The sequence below is a fragment of the Megascapheus bottae genome, chromosome 20, assembly GCF_031878675.1.
Source record: "Megascapheus bottae isolate mThoBot1 chromosome 20, mThoBot2.hap1, whole genome shotgun sequence".
NCBI classification, from domain to species: Eukaryota; Metazoa; Chordata; class Mammalia; order Rodentia; family Geomyidae; genus Megascapheus; species Megascapheus bottae.
This window is the reverse complement of record NC_143528.1, coordinates 35,947,633-35,965,821: the sequence shown is the minus strand read 5'-3', so window position 1 is coordinate 35,965,821 and position 18,189 is coordinate 35,947,633. Positions and strand designations below refer to the sequence as shown.

General features: G+C 54.4%; 1 protein-coding gene across 4 annotated transcripts; it reads right to left on the bottom strand.

The window, feature by feature from the left end:
• Positions 1-2,002: 2,002 nt before the first annotated feature.
• Positions 2,003-16,290, bottom strand: Pdlim2 (PDZ and LIM domain 2). Of its 4 annotated transcripts, none has more exons than XM_090354310.1 (10): positions 16,216-16,290; positions 14,045-14,139; positions 12,486-12,637; positions 10,389-10,458; positions 10,136-10,287; positions 9,456-9,534; positions 5,737-5,819; positions 5,440-5,564; positions 3,559-3,676; positions 2,003-2,542 (listed from the first exon to the last, which is right to left on the bottom strand). In XM_090354310.1, the coding sequence occupies exons 2-10, from the start codon at positions 14,135-14,137 to the stop codon at positions 2,365-2,367; spliced, it is 1,050 nt and encodes a 349-aa protein (XP_090210436.1). In that variant the 5' UTR covers positions 14,138-14,139; positions 16,216-16,290; the 3' UTR covers positions 2,003-2,364. The 4 variants fall into 4 exon arrangements, with proteins under 4 accessions (XP_090210436.1, XP_090210435.1, XP_090210433.1 ...); XM_090354309.1 differs by lacking the exon at positions 16,216-16,290 and adding an exon at positions 16,044-16,209; XM_090354307.1 differs by lacking the exon at positions 16,216-16,290 and adding an exon at positions 15,422-15,552.
• Positions 16,291-18,189: the final 1,899 nt, after the last annotated feature.

Sequence of the window (18,189 nt, the reverse complement as noted above, 5' to 3'; positions counted from 1 at the left end):
TAGCATGCATGAAGACCCAGATTCAATTCCTCAGTACCACATACATAGAAAAAAAAAAAGCTGAAAATGGTGCTAAAGCTCAATTGGTAGAGCTCTAGCTTTGAGAAAGTCCAAGGACAATGCTCAGGCCCTGAGCTCAAGCCCAGGACTGGCTAAATAAAATAAAATAATAAATAAATAAATAAATAAATAAATAAAGGCCCAGCCAGGCAAGGTGGCTCATGCCTGTAATCCTAGCTATTAAGGATGCTGCAGTTCAAAGCCAGCCTGGACACTAAAGTCTGTGAGACTCTTATCTCCAATTAACCACTACAAAACCAGAAGTGGCCCTGTAGCACAAGGGGTAGGGTGGTAACTTTGAGCTGAAGAGCTCAGAGACAGAACCCAGGCCCAGAGTTCAAGCCCCATGACCAACAAAAAAAATAAATAAAATAAATAAAGGCCCATGCTCAGGCAGCCATTCAGGCAAGAAGTGAGACAATTATATCAAGGTGTAAATTATATCTACAGGTGTATGAAGAAGCAACACAGACTGCCAAGATTCCTTCCCCAAAGAGTCAGATAGAGCACAAGGCTGCCATCAGACTGTAGGTCTCTAAAGCAAGCTTTAATCTCTGAAAGTAAGGCTTGAGGTTGCCCTGTCTCCCTAAAGTGGCTGGGACAGGGCTGGGACATCCAGCAGCAACTTGGAGAACTTTCTGAAATTTCTTTTGGGATTAATACTAGGGGTAATTGGTGAATCAGGCAATAAATCAAGGCCGGGCAGGAAACCACTGCCCCATTCCCCTCAAATGTACCCAGGCCCAGAGCAGATACACCAAGCACTGATGTACACAGTGTATACTTTTTCCAATCAAAAAAGCCAGTGAGTATCCCAGGGAATAGAGACAAGCGGGAGATTTCAAAGTCATGACCCTCTGCTCCCTCCATCACCGGCTCCCCTGTCTGGCCATCTAGCTTGTACATCAGTATTTGAGTGCATGGCATTCAATTCAAGGAGAGGGAAGACTAAGGACAGACTGAAGCACAATAGAGGAAGAGAAAATGAGGAACTGTCAGCTTACAGCAAATACAGGAGATAGTCCTTCATGTACTTCCCTTAAGATTAAGGGAACAAGACATTTTGGTCGAAAATGAAGCAGGTTAACAAAGAAACTGAGGTCTGGTGAGGGCCCTTCTGTGCATTGGTCTGCTTGCCTGTTGATTTATTTAATAAAGCTCTGCCAAGTTTTCTTTTCCTTTTTTTTTTTTTTTGTCATTTGTGGGACTTGAACTCTGGGCTGGGTCTTGTCCCTGAGCTCTTCAGCTCAAGGCTATCACCCTATGCGTTGAGCCACAGCTCCACTTCCAGTTTTCTGGTGGTTAATTGAAGATAAGATAAAGTCTCACAGACTTTAGTGCCTGGGCTGGCTTTGAACGGTGATTCTCAGATCTCAGTCTCCTGAGTAGGTAGGATTACAGGCATGAAGCACTTGCCCGACTCTGCCAAGTTTTCTTACCATCATGAATTGTCTGGAAATCTTATTCTGCAACTGATAGATCAAAGTCAAGGACCCTAAGTGAAGAATTCCTACCATTAAAGGGAAACTTCACTAAACCTCGTCTCGGTTGGCTGATAAGACCAGCCCTTTGCTGATGACAAAACCTCTTCACCCCAAGGCCTTTTGGTCCTCTTTTCTCCTGCTCTTTCCAGTTCCCAGTGAGAAATTCATCCCAGGAAAATGACGTCTTCATAGAAGTAATGGTTAGGAAGTGCACACACGCATGCACACACATGCACGCGCACACGCACACACACACACACACACACACACACACACACACACACACACACCACCCTAAAGAAGCAAGTCTCTGCTGTAGGACATGCTAGATAGGGACACCAGACTGGTGAGGCCTGAGGGAGGGAAGATAGGAGGGAGACAGGAAGGAAGGCAATACAGACTCCCCATTCAGCAGCAAGGATCTGCGCCCACCCAAGTTCCTAGAAAGAAGGGGAGCATTTGATTTTGTCCCTGTATACATATTTATAGAACTTAAATGTCCACATTTTTGCACAGTGACTATCATTAGCCTAGGTCCCACTCTTTTCCTTCTAGATACTTCCAAGCATGCCACACCCTGTACACACAGGTAGCAAAGGCTGTGGTCTGTCCCGCAGGAAAAAAGGTCAGGGAGAGCAGGGCTGCTCTCAGTCCTCATGTCCCAGTCTGTGGCCTCATCCAGTGAGGACCGAGGGGCCTTGGGCCTCCAAACTTAGTTCACATAAGGGCTACCACCCACCCTTGCCCTTCCCTGACAACTTGTTCTCCGCATGGCTGTCCCACCAGTGCTCGAGTGGGGATGGGCCGAGCACCGCGGGGTTCAGGCCCGGGAGCTAAGGGCAGCAGGCATGGAGTAGCGCTGGCGGGCGTGCTTCTCGCAGTACAGCTCATCATCCACCCAGAAGTGGCCACGCATCTTCAGATTGAGCCCGCAGTCTGCACAGGTGTAGCAGCTGGGATGGCGGTACCGACCCTCCTGGATGCGCACAGCCTGGTTCCTGCAGAGGAGAAACAGCTATCAGGCTCAGGCAGGGACAGGATGGGTGGCCAGGTGAGGAGGGCTCCATCCCCAGGTCCCGAGACACAAAACCTTCTCAGAAGATTCCCAATCTCATTTCAATCACTGCCCCAACCAACACTCCAACACACACAACAGCAATACATGTAACCCCAACCCATGTACGCATCCCAACACACACACTAACACCCCATCACCATATACCAATGCACACACCCAACACACACAGATCCTGACATGTAGAGGATCCAGTGCATACATCTCCCAGTCTACACACTTACCACACATATAACATGCACATATGCAATTTAACACATGTACCCACACACTCAACACACACCAACACTTGACACATACCAATACACACATACACCAACTCACACTCCCCACTTGGTCTCCCAATAGAGAATTTCTTAAAGACATTCCTCCCCACACAGACCGATCCCATCTCCCAGGACAAGGAAGTGATGTGGGCTCTGTCCTGGTCACTTCAGGGCAGAGGCCTGGGCACCATCTCATTTTGCTGGTAAGAAGCCTATACCCTAAGATGGCAAACCCAAAAGCAAGTCACTTAGCACTCAAGGCTGGCACTCGGGGATTTACCTGAGGGGATGGTAGTGGGGGAGGGGTTTACAGGACATTCATCTACCTTCAGAGAAAAATGGCCACACCCACATGCTAACCAGTGAGAAAAATGAGTAATCCTATAGAGAATGGGAGGGTTTTTCTAAGAGTAGGGCCTCATCTAGGGAACATTTCCAGAGGCTTGGAGAGATGATGGAAGAGGAGCCCAAAGTAGTTGCATTTCTCATTCCCCTAGGGAGAGGAGAGGAAATGGGGAGGAGGAGATGGGATGGACAGGAAGCAGCTAGCCAGCCATTCATTCTGAGAAAGCTGAACCCCCCCCCCCCCCCCCCGCCCGGCCCCCGCAAGCCCCTCCCTGTACACATTAGCGCCCCCTGCCTGTTCCTCAGGAGGACACCCTGCCTTACTCACGCAATGCTTGTGCTGCACTTCTCACACGTGTGGAGCTTGGGTGGGGTAGCCAAGGCCCTGGAGGTAGACAGGGAAGCCTGAGGACTCAGTGAGCTGGGCAGGAAGACAGATGTGCCACCTGGAGGGGCAAGAGGCAGAGGCATGAGGGCTAGTCCAGCCGTATTTAGTGATGCTAGGCTGGCTGCTCCACTGCCCAGAGCTGCCCCCAGACTTGATGCCAAAGGCACAGATTCACAGGAACCTCTAAAGTGGCAGGGGCCATGCAAGCAGATCAGCAGGATGGAAAGGGAGCAAGCCAGACCCATGACAGGCTGGTTGAGAGCCTGAAGCCTAGCCAAGGCCAAGTTCATCAGGAAGGTCTCTACCGAGTGCTTACATTCAAGCAGGTATTGCTTCTCTTGTCCAAGCACAATGTTGTGAACAGACAGAAATACTGGGTCCTAATAGACCCATGCACAATATCTTTGTGCATGTAAGCCAGTGAAAATGCTAGATGAGCGGGTACCAGCTCACATCTGTAATCCTGGCTATTCAGAAGGCTGAGATCCGAGGATCTTTGCAGCCAGTCCATGCAGAAAAAGTTCATCTTATCTACAAATAGACACCAAAAAAGCCAGAAGTAGAGCTGTGGCTCAAGTGGTAGAGTGCTAGCCTTGAAGAAACATAAATAAATAAGTACATAAATAAAAAAGCTAAGAAACATTACCCAAAACTCAATACCAGCACCTGCACCACCACCAACAAAAGAGAGCACTAGTCTATTCCCACAGCAGCAACGTCTTCCTGGGGAGCTGGCCAGGCCCAACTACTCCAACACACAGGGACAAAAGTGATTGTGACCATCTTGTATTCTCCCACACATCTGCTCCATTACAAATGAATAGTGAATGGCTGATGCTCCCCTCCCCCCACAGCCCCACACTATCCAAGCCATCTTCTATGACACCCCTGGGCTGGGCTGGACTGTGTCCACACCCAAAAGCCCTGAGACTCTCCTCAGGCCACCATCTTAAGACTGTTTAGTAAACCCTTAATCTTCTTTCAGAGCCATCAAATCCTTCCTCCTCCCAGAAGCCCCCCTGGAGGGTCACATCCCTCCTTCACATTCCAGATGGTTTTATCTCTCCTTGGGTGCCTTCCTCCTCTTAGCCATCCCAGAACAGTGTTGATCTGGTAATCAGTGATCAGAGTGTAAGCTCCCTAGGGCCAGTGTGGGTACCTTGATGTGGTCCAGGATCCCTGATTCTGTGTTAAGCACTAAATAGCCTTAAGAAATTTTTGAGAAGCCTGAGCACCATAGGCTCATGCCTGTAATCCTAGCTATTCAGGAGGCTGAGATCTGAGGATTAAATTCCTAGCCAGCTGGGGCCAGAAAGTCTATGAGACACTTACCTCCAATTAAATCACAGAAAAAGCCAGAAGCGGTGCCATGGCTCAAGTGCTAGGACACTATCCTTGAGCTCAAGGACAGCACCCAAACTCACAGTTCAAGCCTCAAGACGGGTTTAATAATAATAATAATAATAGAAAAAAAAGAGAAGCTTTTGAAGATCAAAAATCCAAAGCCAGCCAGAGCAGGAAAAATCCAAGAGACTCTTATCTCCAATTCACCAGCAAAAAGCCTGAACTAGAGCTGTAGCTCCTGTGGTGGAACTCAGGCTTTTCCCCTGGAAAAGGCTCAGGGACAGGGCCCAGGCCCTGAGTTCAAGCCTCAAGACGGGTGAAAATAATCATGATCAATCAATCAATCTTTGCTTCCTCAGCAAGCGGGCCTCCCCGGGCCTCCCCTGCCCTCCCCTGCCCTCCGCAGTCCTCCCCTGCCCTCCCAGTCCCCAGCCCTCCCCTGCCCTCCCCAGCCCTCCCCAGCCCCGCGGACCTCACCTCTTTCTTCAGCCTCCAGCGCTTCCTGCAGGAGCCGAAAGGAGCTGGACTGCCGCGGGGCCGCGCGCCCTTCCCGGTTCTCCTGCAGCATCTTGTACACTTCCGAGTCCTCGTCCAGCTCCACGCTGCGGGGATGGGGACAGCCAGGCGTGGGTGTCAGAGGCCGGGGTGTGAAGGACGCCTCATGGGGCAGGAAAATGGCATGGGGAGGGGGGTGCAGGGATTCCCATGCGTCCTGGACGCAGGCTGCCCCCTGCCCTGCAGGAGCCCGCCCGCCCCCTCAGGGCCTGCTGGTACCTGGGCCTGGGGCTGGCGGACCGGGGCCCAGGGGACGGCGGCAGCACCAGCACGGCCGAGTCGCCAGCGCGGCCGGGGCCGGCCTGTGGGAGGAGAACACGGGAGGCGTCAGAGGCCCCCCAGGGGCCCATCCCGGCCCCATTGCCTGGCCACACGCTGTTCCCTGGGCAGACGCCAGGGGGAGGCCGAGGGACCCCGGTGAGGGAACTAGGTCACCAGGGATGGGGGATGCTGTGGAGAGCTTGAGACCAGGGTCAGAAGGACACTAGGTGATGAGCGCACAGACATCCTCTAGGCGCATTCCCTTCTGCTAAGTCATGCTCTCTGTGCTCAAAGATGCCCCACACCGGGGCCAGGCCCCCCAGAGCCAAAGCAAAGCTGAAGCAAGGAGGCCCTTTGCAGTGAGGTCATGGAAACATAAACGCCAGGAGGATGAGGATCAGGTCCCCCTGAAGCCAAGGCAGGAAGCTTCAGCCAGCTGCCCGTGGAGGTCTAGCCATGCCCATTCTGAGCTGGTGCCCAGGCCTAAGGTGTGTGCCCATCCATCTCTGGTTCTTTTTTTTTTTTTTTTTTTCAATCCTGGGAATTGAACTCATCTCTGGTCCTTACATTTGTTCTCAGTTTGGCCTTCAATGCCATTGTCCTGTCTGCATGTGCAAGTCCTCCCTCCCTTACGGCTTTTCTCCAGCTCCGCTGAGCTGCAGGAACCTGGGCAAGCTCAGGGAGAGCAGAGGGAAGCATGGGCTTTCCTGGCTGACGCTCCAGTCTGGAGAGAGCAGGGATGAGGGCAGAGGTCTTGGGAAGCCAAATTCTTCCCCCCTCCCCGTTTTTCTTTTTCTTTTTTTTTTTAAATTGGAAGACATGAATTATTTACAGGGTCAATTTTTAAAAGTGCATAAATTGATCAGATGTTGATGGCTCATATCTGTAAACTGAGCTGCTCAGGAGACAGAAATCTGAAGATAGTGATTTGAAGCCAGCCCAGGCAGAACATCCCTGAGACTCTTATCTCCAGTTACCCAGCAAAACACCAGAAGTGAAGTTGTGACTCAAGTGGCAGGGTGCAGACACAAGTACACACACACATACACACACACACACACACACACACACACACACACACACGCACCAAAACCAAATAAAAAACCCCACCCAAATGCATAAATCCTTAAGCCAAAAGAGAAAGCCTCTATGTCTCAAGAACACAGCCTGAGCCCCTCACCCTACCAGCCCTCACTCTCCATTAGTACTGCCTAGGGAAGGGGACTGAGGATGGGGAGGGCTCAGTTCCTCTCTACGCTGCTGAGGGTCAGAGACGGCTGAGACTCCGCCTCTGGCTCCTGGATGTACAAATGAAGGACAGGAGAGAGTTTCCTGATGTCTCCAAGATCCTAACGCATGCCTTGCAGGAGTCGCGGGTGCAGAGGAGAGGGAAGGCTGGCATCCCACCACTGGTGCTTCAGGAACTAAGTCCTCACTACCAGACAGAGGGAAGGGTGCTTCTTTCACTTAGCATCACCTCACTCAGGAAGCTTATACATTCCAGAAGGACCCTGGAAGGGCTAGTGGTGTCCTATGCCCAGGTATTCTAGCCAGAGTCAGCTAGGAACCCACCGTCTAACCACCTCTGTCCCCTTTAGCCAGCAGTCCTTCATAAACATGGCAGTCAGCCTTTTCCTCCTACTCCCAAGCTCCACAGAAGGGGCCCTCAAGTCCAAGTCCAGGAAAGTGCTCCCTGTCACCCGCCCATCAAAAGCATGTCTGGAGCACATGTACTCCAAGCACTTTCTCGGGGCACACATGTTCATGGGGAGTAAGTGCCTGGGTGGGGAGTGGGGTAGCAGTGCCAGGACAAAGTGTGCAGTTAAATAAGGTTAGGAAATTAATCAGATCAAATGTGCTTCTTCTTCATGGACTTCCAGCCTTCGTATATTCAAGTGAGGTGATTAGCAGGAACTGTGGGACTCCTGCTGGGACTCCTGCCCCCATCAGCGTGGCCTGTGGGTTAAGCATTAGTCTTTTTCCAAAAATGCATAACCCTCCTACAAGCCCAGAGGGCGATGACAGGAAACAGCTGCCCCATGAATCTAGTAGAAGGTATGATGGGAGTCCTCAGAGAATGTAGCCAGGTTCAGAGGCCCAGAGAACAAGAGGGGCCCATCCCTGGCTTCACAGCTCCAGCTTGGTTTGGGTAGCTCACACCTGTAATCCTAGCAGCTCAGGAGGTTGAGATCTGAGGATTTCAGTTTGAACTCAGCCCTGGCAGGAAAAGTCCATGAGATCTTATCTCCAAATTAACCAAAAGCTAGAAATAGAGTTGTGTTTCAAGTGGTAGGGTGCTAAACTTGAGCAAAAAAGCTAAGGAAAGCATCTAGGCTAGCCCTAGAAATGGCACGGAGAGGGAGGGGAGAAGGAGAAGGGGGGAGGGAGGGAAGGAAGGAAAGAAAGAAGGAAGGAAAAAAGATGGCAGCTCCAATCTGTGCAGTAGCCAGACAGAGTCCTCTGTCCCTAGGCCAAGCTCATTTCAGCTTATCTCAGACCAAAGCTGGATGCATTCCCATACATAGCCCTAACCTTCCAGGTCTTACTGGGCCAGCCACCTCTCCCTCTCCCAGAGTCCAACCACTGCTCATTATTCTCCAGATCCTATTTTGTCTTGCAAAATTCCTGATGAAGTCCTTCTCGGGGCACTAGCACACTCATCTATCCCCTTCCAGGATGTCTCCTGTTTCTGTAATTAATACCACACTCATTTTGTTTAATTGGTCTAAAATTGCTTTTGCATGTTTGTCTTATCTCCACAACTACATCTTACATTCCTCAAAGACAAGGATTTCATGAACACATCTCTGAGTCCCCAGCACATGCCCAGCTGGCCCCAGGCCAGGCACATGGTCCTTCATCAGAGAGCTGCCCCTTCCTCTCCAGAACCCTTGGTTCCTGTTCCTCTTCCCCAATCACCCCCAAGGACTCTGCTGCCTGGAATGTACAACCCACCTGGAGGTAGATTGCAGCAGCTGGCCCTCGTCTCCTTCACCCTAAGGGCTGGACATGCCCCCAGCCACTCTGCCTCCAGCAGCTGGACTCAGCAGGATTGGCTTCCTTACTCCCTCACCTCCTAACCCCTGCCCTTGAGGAGGAGAAATACCACGATGGTGGGGGGGGGGGATAAGCTGTTGCCAGCAGATACCCAGCAGATACAGGGACCTGGGTAGAGAGGGAGTCCAACCCAGAGCAGGCCAAGGACAATTTGGGGCAGAACCACAGTCCCGAGGGAGTTCTCCACACTGAGTCAGAGGAGAAGCAAGGGTTGGGGGTGGGAGCTGGGGGCTTGGAACAGGAAGGAATGTATTCAAGAGATGTAGCCAGAGCCCAGAGGGACTCGTCCCAACAACAGCAGCAAAACTATTTCAGCCACAGCCCAAGAGAAACATATTGAGTAGGGAGGAAGCTGGGGGGGGGCGGAGGGGGGGCAGCAGGGCCAGCAAGAGGGAGATGTCGACATGTGTAGGAGGGTGGGAGGGACCAACACTGGCAGAGCAGGCTCCTATGCCTCACTTGGCCCCAAAGCAGCGGCCTCCATGGCTCAAGGGAGCCACACACCATCTCCAGGAGATTGCCTTCCTGGCTGCCCATGGCACCAGCTGCTTGCAGTCTCTGGGGCACCACTGGCGGCTGGCAGAAGGGGAGCTGCATCTCCTTCCCCAATGATGCCTTACCTGTTGGCCCGAGGGGCGGCCTCTGTAGGACAAGGAGTCAGCAGCAGTGAGGCCTGAGGAGTGTGTCAGACTCTGGACACTGAAATGAAAGGAAATGGAGCCAGGCGCCAGTAGCTCATGTCTGTACTCCTGGCTTCTTAGGAGGCTGAGACCTGAGAGTCTTTATTTCAAAGCTGGCCCAGGCAGGAAAGTCTGTGAGATTCTTACCTCCAATTAACCAGCAAACCAAACAAAACACCAGAAAGCCAGGCACCAGTGGCTCATGCTGGTAATCCTAGCTACTCAGGAGGCTGAGAGCTGAGGATCAAAGAAACTCTTATCTCTAATAAGCTGCTCAGGAAAGGCTAGACGTGGAACTGTGGTTTTAGCCTTGAGCTCAGAGACAGACCCCAGGCCCAGAGTAGAAGCCCCAGGACTGGCAAAAAAAATGAATAAATAAAAGCCAGAAATGGAGTTAGGGGTTCAAGTAGTAGGGTGCCAGCCTTAAGCAGAAAAACTAATTGAGTTCAAACCCCAGTACCAGCACACAGAAGAAGGAAGAGGAAGAGTCGGGAGAGGAAAGGAGCAGTGTGGGCCAGCTGTGTCTAACCAGCCTGACTCAGAGAAACAGGAGGATCCCAGGGTCCCCTAAACATAGCTACTGAGAGACTGGGGGCTAGGGCACCAGCCTGCACGCTCACCTGCGGCTGACTGCCGCCTCTCCAGAGTGGGTTAGCGGGCTTCCAGGAGGTGGGGTGGAGAAGGGACTCCCTGGCCGGGGACTGAGGGAGGCTGGACTCGAGTAGGAAGACCTCAAGGAGGACTGGCTGTCAAGGTGTGTCCTCAGAGAGCCCTGTGGAGACAGGAAGCAAAGGACCATGAGACCCTGGGACCTGCCTGGCCACGCGTTATCAGGATGGCCAGCATGCTGGTCTTCTGGCTGGATCAGCTTACCTGGAAGCGAGTTGCGAGCACTTCCAAGGAGCCCTCTCCATTGGCCTGGCCAGGAGAGGCAGCTCGAGACCTGACAGGACAACACAGTTTTGTCACAAGAGTCCTGGACCCCACCTCACCATCCCCCCACCCCTCCGTCTTCAGTCCTCTCTGACAGTCCTCCCCACACTGCTGCTCAGGATCAGCAAAACATCCAGAACACTAGGCCATGGAGCTATCAGATTTTAACTGTGACAACTTGAAAATCATCAACAACTACTTGTTTCTTTTTTCTTTTTTGTCAGTCATGGGACTTGAACTCTGGGCCTGGGCATTGTCCCTGAGCTCTTCAGCTCAACGCTAGTACTCTACCACTTCAGCCACCTCACTTCTGGTGTTCTAGTGGTTAACTGGAGATAAGAGTCTCACGGTCTTTAGTACCTGCGCTGGCTTTGAACTGCAATCCTCAGACCTCAGCCTCCTGAGTGGCTAGGATTATAGGCACCACGCCCAGCACTACTTGTTTCTTAAAAGACAGGCATTTTCAGTCCCCTGAAGTAGGAAGGATGGAGTTCCAGTAAGGCAGTCAATAAATCCAATTTTAGCCGACATCTCTCTCATTACCCATTGTATCTACACTTGATCACAGAGCAGCCATCATGTTGTACATGGGTTTGGGAGGAACGTGGATGATTTCCTATAATCTTCCATACATATCTAGGTGTGCGTGGATGCATAGATCGAGTGCTCCATGCCTGCTTAGCAAGTATTCTACTGCTTAAGCCACGCCCTCAGCCAAGACCAGAGAGGGAAAAATGACTTGCCCAAAGTCCCCAAACCTGTCAGTGTTTGGGCTAGATGCCCAGTCTCTCCACCCACAGGCTTGTCCCTTGCCAGCTGTGTCACTGATGACACTTTTGTAAGGGTCATGGGGTGGGGACGTGAGTCTTTTCCTCAAGCTCCTCCCCATAAGAAAAGAGATGTGACCAGCAGCCTATTTCTCCCAGGCACAAAGCTAAAGGACCTGCGGCAATGTGCAGGCCCAATACCCCATCACCAGCAGCCAGAGCCACCAGGGCTCCTCCAGAGCCTTCCTAGTGACGCCAGCCTGAGGCTGGAACAAGAAGGCACTGGCGTGAGGAACTAGCAAAGGTGAGGAGACAGCCTGCTGACTTCCAGTGCTGCACACTGTCCTCTTCCTGGCCAGTGTCTGGCCACTTCTAGAGAGCCCGGGCACCAAGAACTCCTGCCTGCTGGAGCACACAGGGCTACAGCCAACCTGTTTCCACGCCCCAATCTTCAGCGCTCCTGTAGATTTTGGTCTCATTCCCAGACGCCATGAGGTACTCTCTACCCTCCTCCCCTGGGTCCCAATCTTGGAAACATTCGGAAGGCAGACTGGCATGAAGGGAGCCAGCCTCTGCCAGCCCTAAGATCAAGGCCTGCAGAGTAGGGACAGGCTGGAGGCAGCAGATGAGCGTTGCGCCTTCCCAGAAAGCTCTGCAGCCTGGAGGGATCTCCCAGCATTCCTAATCTGTGACTCCCTGTGATGCCCCACCCCCAAGGAGTTACCTGTTCCCCCCATAACCCTGGCTTCAAGGCCAAAAATCCTGAGCCCAGGAGCCTGTCTTCCCTTGCAAGGCTTACAGTAGTGATGGACACAGACAATAAGCTTGCAATGATGAACCCCTGGATTTTTCCCCCCACCTAAATCAAAGCAAAGGCTACCTCTCGGAAGCAGGGACCCTGCAGATTTGCCTAGGCATACCTTCCGCACTTGAACCACTTGATGCCCACACCCTGTGCCCGGCACACTCTAGGGAACCAGTCAAACTCGGGCTTCCAGGTGGCTGCTGCCAGCTCGCCCTGCCCAGCCTGTGGCTGCATGCCCAGCCTGGTGCCCCCTTTACCCAGCTGGCCACAACCCACCCTGAATCCCTTTCCTGGGCTACAGACCTAGAACGGGGAACCTACCCATGGATGTGTGAAAAAAGCCTCTGAGAGATCCAGTTTGGAGCCACACTAGAAGCTGTGGGCAGGAGTGAGGGAAGCTACCCCACCAGCAGTGGGCGGGAGAAAAGGAAAGCTGGCAGGCCGAGGAGGGAAAGGCCTACCTACCGGTCCAGCCGCAGTCTCAGGGGTGAGGCGCTCTGGCGGATCTTGCTCTGGGCCTCCGCATGAAGCATGCCCTCTGCACTCTCCCCATTTATGGCCAGGATGATATCGCCAGGCCGGAGGTCAGCAGCCTCAGCCTTCCCCCGCTCTGTCACCTGTTGGGTATGAGGAGTCAGGAGCTGGTGAGTATTTGGTACCCAGTACCTGTGCTGGGACAGTGGTGTGGGAGGGAAAGGTAAAGGAGAAGGAATTCCCTTCTGCTACCCAGGAAACACAGATGAAGGCTGGACTTCTGACACCCCCCTCTTGGCCCTTCACTGCCAGCTCACCAGCTAATCCCTCCAGAGCTCAAGTGCCACCCATCCCCCTACCACCAGCATGCTAACAGAGGCCTCCCAAGGAATGTGAAGACAGAAGGGCATTAATGGAGCTCAGAAATACTTTTGGATGGTCACCCCTGCCTGGACAGATTGCACTTTGCAGGTGGCTGCCTGTGCACTGCCTCTGTGTACATGATGGCTCTGGGGCCAGGGCAGGGGCCTAGGTCGAGAGGAAATGATCAGGAACTCAGGGGCTCTGGCCTATAACCACCCACAATGGGTGCCAGCAGGTTTGGGGTTAGGGAGCAGGGCAGGCCCTGTCTTTTCTTTCTTTCTTCCTTCCTTCCTTCTTTCCTTCCTGCCTACCTTCATTGAGTTAGTATTAGGACTTGAACTCAGTGCCTGGGTGCTGTCCCTTAGTTTTTTCACTTGAGGCTGGTACTCTGCCTCTTGAGCCACAGCTCTACCTCCAGCTTTTTGGTGGCTAAATGGAAATAAGAACCTCATGGAAGGGCTGGGAATGTGGCTGATTTGTAGAGTCCTTGCCTGATATGCATGAAGCACTGGGTTCAATTCCTCAGTGCTACATAAAATAGAAAAAGCCAGAAGTGGCACTGTAGCACAAGTGGTAGAGTGCTAGCCTTGAGCAAAAGAGTCTCAGGGACAGTATTCAGGCCCTGATTTAAAGCCCCAGGACTGACACCAAAAAAAAAAAAAAAAAGAAAAGAAAAAAAAGTGGGGGAAGCTGGGAGCTTGGCCTAGTGGTAGAGTACTCACCTAGCATGCATGAAACCCTGGGTTCGATTCCTTGGTCCCACATGCACAGAAAAGGCCAGATGTGGTGCTGTGGTTCAAGTGGTAGAGCACTAGTCTAGAGGAAGCTCAAGGACAGTGCCCAGGCTCTGAGTTCAAGCCCCAGGACAGAGAGAGAGGGTGTGGGGGGGGAATCTCATAGAGTTTCCTGCCTAGGCTAGCTTGGAACCATAATTCTCAGATTTCAGTCTTGTCAGTAGCTAGGATTGCAGGTGTGAGCCACAGGTCCCTGACTCACTCTGTCCTCTCCTGAAATAGCCTCTACATCCCCACAGCCCCAGGGCCCACTGTCCCCGTGGGTTGTCACTACTACCAGCAACAGGTCTCAGGCTCCAGACCATATCAGGAAAGAGACATCCATGAGGATGAGGGAGGAGGGCAGATGTACCTTTCAGGGGTTTCTCTTTATCTTGGGGAACCAGCACTTACCTTGGTCACCATGATGGGTGTGTGGAAGTCCCGGCCTCCGCTGATGCGGAAGCCCCAGGGCGCCGGCCCTACCACGTCCACCGTCAGCGCCATGACTGAGGAAGAAGAGAACCAGAAGGTAGAGCCCACTGCCCCAGCCCACGGGACACCAAAAGAAGAGCCCTGACAGGTGCAGGAGGTGGGGGGTCAGAAGCTGCCTGGCAGGGACAGAGGCAGGGGCAGGGGGTGGGGCGGAGGAAGTGACAAAGTCTCTCCCTCACCCTTGGGTTTCACTTCTCCCTGGCATGGGAAGCAGAGATTCTGAGTTCCCCTGCTCATGGTCTTTAGCCCAGCACTGTTCCTTTTGCCAGTCAGCCGGAGGCTTGCTGGCCAGTGGGTGGGCAGAGGTTGGCAGGTGACAGGAGACCCCAGCGTTTTCTCTCTTTCCCCTCTTCCACCACCCGTGCTTGCTTCCGGTCCCTCAAACCCACAGCACAAAGTACTTCCTCTCCACTCTGGGGGAGAGCCAGATGGCAGGCTGGGGAGAATGGCAGTCTGCACAGAAGAATGAGGTGACCCCACCACCTTATGCAAGAATTCGGACAGATGTAGCTGTGGGCTGGGATCAAGCCACGGGCTTCAGAGGGGTGTTCTGGCCACCTGCCCACACCTGACAACCTTCCCCAGGGACCTGCTGCCCTCTGAGCAGCTCTGGCAAAGAGGCTTGGTTCTCCTGCCCAGCAGGCACCCCCCGCCCCGAGTTGCCAGCAGAGCTGGCTGACAGATGCAGCCTGCCAGCCCAGGCCCTGGGCCTCCCACCTACTGCCCCTCTGCGGGGCCAGGGAGTGTGCTGTGGACCAGACCCTCCTAGGATTTCCTCTAGGTCTGGAGCCAGGAGCCAACCCAGGCAGGAAGCTGCAATGCCAAGCTGGGCGCCACCCAGCCCAGCTCCCATCCTGGAGCTTCCCGGGCGGGAGGTCCGAAGCCCGCAAAAGTTCTGCGGGATCCGCCAGGGCGCAGGGGAGGGGGCGCTCAGACTCCCCAGCCACACGGCTTGCCCTTCCGCCCAGGCCTGGTCTCTGTCCCCTCCCAGGTCCCCGGGGCCCCTGAGCTGATCCCTGGACACCCACAGACGCCCTGGGATTCCCAGACCTTTGAGCCGCCGGGCGGACTCCGTCCACGCCGGGTGCCGCAGGGAGGCGCCCAGCCCGTCAGCCCGGCTCTCCCGGTTCCCGAGCCTCCTTCCCACCAAGGCCAAAGTACCCCCGCGGGGCCCCCGGGGCCGCAGCCGGGGCGACCGGGTCCCAGGAAGCCCGGGCCCCCGGGGGCGGCGGCCGGAGCGCGCGGGGAGCGTCCGGTGGCCCGGCCAGGGTGCGCAGGCGGGGCGCGCGCGCTCACCTGGCTGCCGCTCACCTGTCCGGCGGGGCGGCCGGGAGGGGAGGGAAGAAGGGAGGACGAGGAGGAGGGAGAGGATCCGCCAGGCTCGCGCCGCCGCCGTCGGCCCGACTCCGGGGAGAGCCCGCCCGGGGCTCCGGGACCTGCCTCCGCCCATGTGATCCCGGGGCCGCCCCTGCCGCCGCCCCTGGCCCGGGAAGCCGCCGCCTCCGCGCGCCGAGCCGGCCGGGTCCTGCCACCTGGCCCCGTGGGGGCGATGGCGGGGGACAGACTCCCCCCTAGAGCCGGCGCCGGGCGCCCTTCCGCGGTGCCCGCATCCTCCCGGGCCGCCCCTCGCACGGCTCCGGACGCGCAGCGCTGCCTCGCTCGTCGGCCGGGCTCCTGCACCCACCCCAGCTCCCTTCCCCGGCCGGCTGTCCCCCCGCCCCCGCCCGCACTGCACAGCTCTCTGATGCCCGGCAAACCTGCCTGCTCAGCCCGGGGCGGGTGGCCAGGACTGGGAGGAGATGGAGACCCTGGCATGGGAGCCCTAGCCGGCTCTCCACTTGTGCCAAGTTCCTGGGACCCAGGTGCCAGCTCCCGGCAAGAGGAGCCGCCTGGCTAATGGTTCCCCCCACAACCATACCTGGCAACCCTCACCCTGGGGAGACTCGGGGCCCACGCAGCTGCCTCCTGGGTCTTCACTTGGTCTGGAGAGCACACCTGTGGGCACAGCTGTACCCTGCCCGCCTCAGGTGTGACTCATTCTCTCCTCTCCAAGCTGCCTCTGTGAGGATTGCCCTCACCACCCTCCTCACCTCGGGGCGCCCACAGTTATCCTCCCCGCAGTCCGGTCCAGCCACCTCGGAAGCCACCTCCCACAGCTCCTCCTGGTGTAAACCACTCTCCCCGACGGCCTCCCCCACCTCACAGCTGCACCTGCTCCGCCCCCCTGGCTGGGTAGCTTTTGGTGGTTCTCAGTGCTAAGGGTGGCACCTGGGCTATGTTAAGTACGTACTCTACCACTGCGTTCTACTCCTCCCCTTCTCACCACCCCACTTCTCTAGAAACTCCTTGGGGACACAGGTCAAGTACAACCTTGGGATCACATGGCCTAGAGGGCCACAGTCACCTTTTACGATGATCTTAGGCAGTTTGCTCCCTGAGCCTCAGTTACCCCCAGGAGTAATGGATGGCTCATCCTTCACTGCATAGATTGCTCTCCCATAGGCAAAGTCCAAGGATTGCCAAGAAAGAGAAACTGGTCTATTTGACTCATCTGTTCAGTGATTCAAACAATATTTGTTCAATACATGTGTAATGGGTGCCCACTATGTGCCATGTGCTGTGCCAGGCAGTCCTAAGGGGCCTTAAACTCTGTGAACACTGACAACTTCACAAATCCCATCGTGAAGACAGGCCAGCTGCTCAAAGGGCATGGCTCTGTAACACAGAAGGTTCCACTGCCACTCTACAAGTCTCTGTGGTGTGGTCTAAGCCACTTCCCTCCCATGAGGGGTGAGCCTTCCCGGTAGCCTCAAACCCCCTCTTTCCTCCTGCCTGCCCCCTCACACTGAAGCGTTCAGCAGGTGGCAGGCAGCCCACCAGCAGAGGGTTTATGGGCTGTATGGAAGGCTCCAGGCCTTCATCAAAGAGAGGGAGTGGGTTTGGTTTCTGCCCAAAGAAATGAATCTCAATGCTGATATGTTTCATGAGGGCATCCGGGAATGCAAACCGAGCTCATGTAGGGAGTCCGGGGCAGGCCCCGCAGGGTTCTGAGGAGGCCGCCTTTGCGGTGGAGGATGGGCTGGCCCTGCCGTGGCGAGCCCTGGGTGGAGGGAATGGATGAAGGACATGTAGGTCTTGTTTTGCAAGCTGCTGTTTAACCACTGCTGGACCTAGGCCCCACCCAGGCTTAAAGAAGAAGACAGGTTCTGGCCACTACCCCAGGAGTTCAAGCCCTTCCCTGTCTTGATGTCTAGAGGCCACCACCCTCATAGCACCCACCAGCTCTACCCACCCTCCTAGGGTGTGTGGGGGTGAAGGATTCCTCAGTGACAAGCCAAGACAGCAGTGCCAGGAAGAACATAGATGCAGCCCAACCCTGAGCCATCCCAGGGTAATTCTGGACCTCCAATGTGAACTTCCTCTGAGCAGGACAGCCTGAGCACTTGGTACATTTTGTGCAGGGAGGTAGACCTGGAGTTAGCCTTTAATAGCAATGTAACATGCAGTTCTCAGAGCCTGTGTGTCTGTGGTATAAAAAGGCTGTGATGCTCATGTCAGACAACATGTGCGTTAACACCCGGCTCTGGACTTGGCTTGTAACAGTAGCTTAAGAGCAGAGCTTTCCCTTTTCTGAAGCACAGCCAGACTTAGGTTCTGCGATTGCTGATGTCCTCTCCAAGCCACCAACCCCCAGAACTCTAAAACCTTGAGCTAGAAACTGGCGACCAGTGGCTCACACCTATAATCTAGCCACCAGGAAGCTGAGATCTGAGAATCATGATTCCAATCAGCCTGGGAAAGATCACCCATGAGACGCTTATCTTGTTAACCACCCAAAAGCCAGAAATAGAGCTGTAGTTTAAAGGGTAGATACATGAGCCTTGAGTGAAAAAGGGATAAAAACCAGGTCCTGAGTTCAAGCCCCATGTACTGGCACGTGCGTGTGCATACATGCGCGTGTACACACACACACACAAAACTTGGGCTAGAATAGTCATTTTGGCTAGATGTGTCCCACCACTCCCAATTGCCTGACAATAATTGATTGCTCAAAAACTTGAGTC

Bases quoted from the DNA above. Each gene is read 5' to 3' on its own strand.
- Pdlim2 (XM_090354310.1), bottom strand. From the start codon at position 14,137: ATGGCGCTGACGGTGGACGTGGTAGGGCCGGCGCCCTGGGGCTTCCGC. The intron at 9,535-10,135 runs GTGAGCGTGCAG...CTTTCATTTCAG, and splicing joins GAGGCGGCAGTCAGCCGCAG to TGTCCAGAGTCTGACACACT. The intron at 5,565-5,736 runs GTACCAGCAGGC...CCATCCCCGCAG, and splicing joins TCCGCCAGCCCCAGGCCCAG to CGTGGAGCTGGACGAGGACT.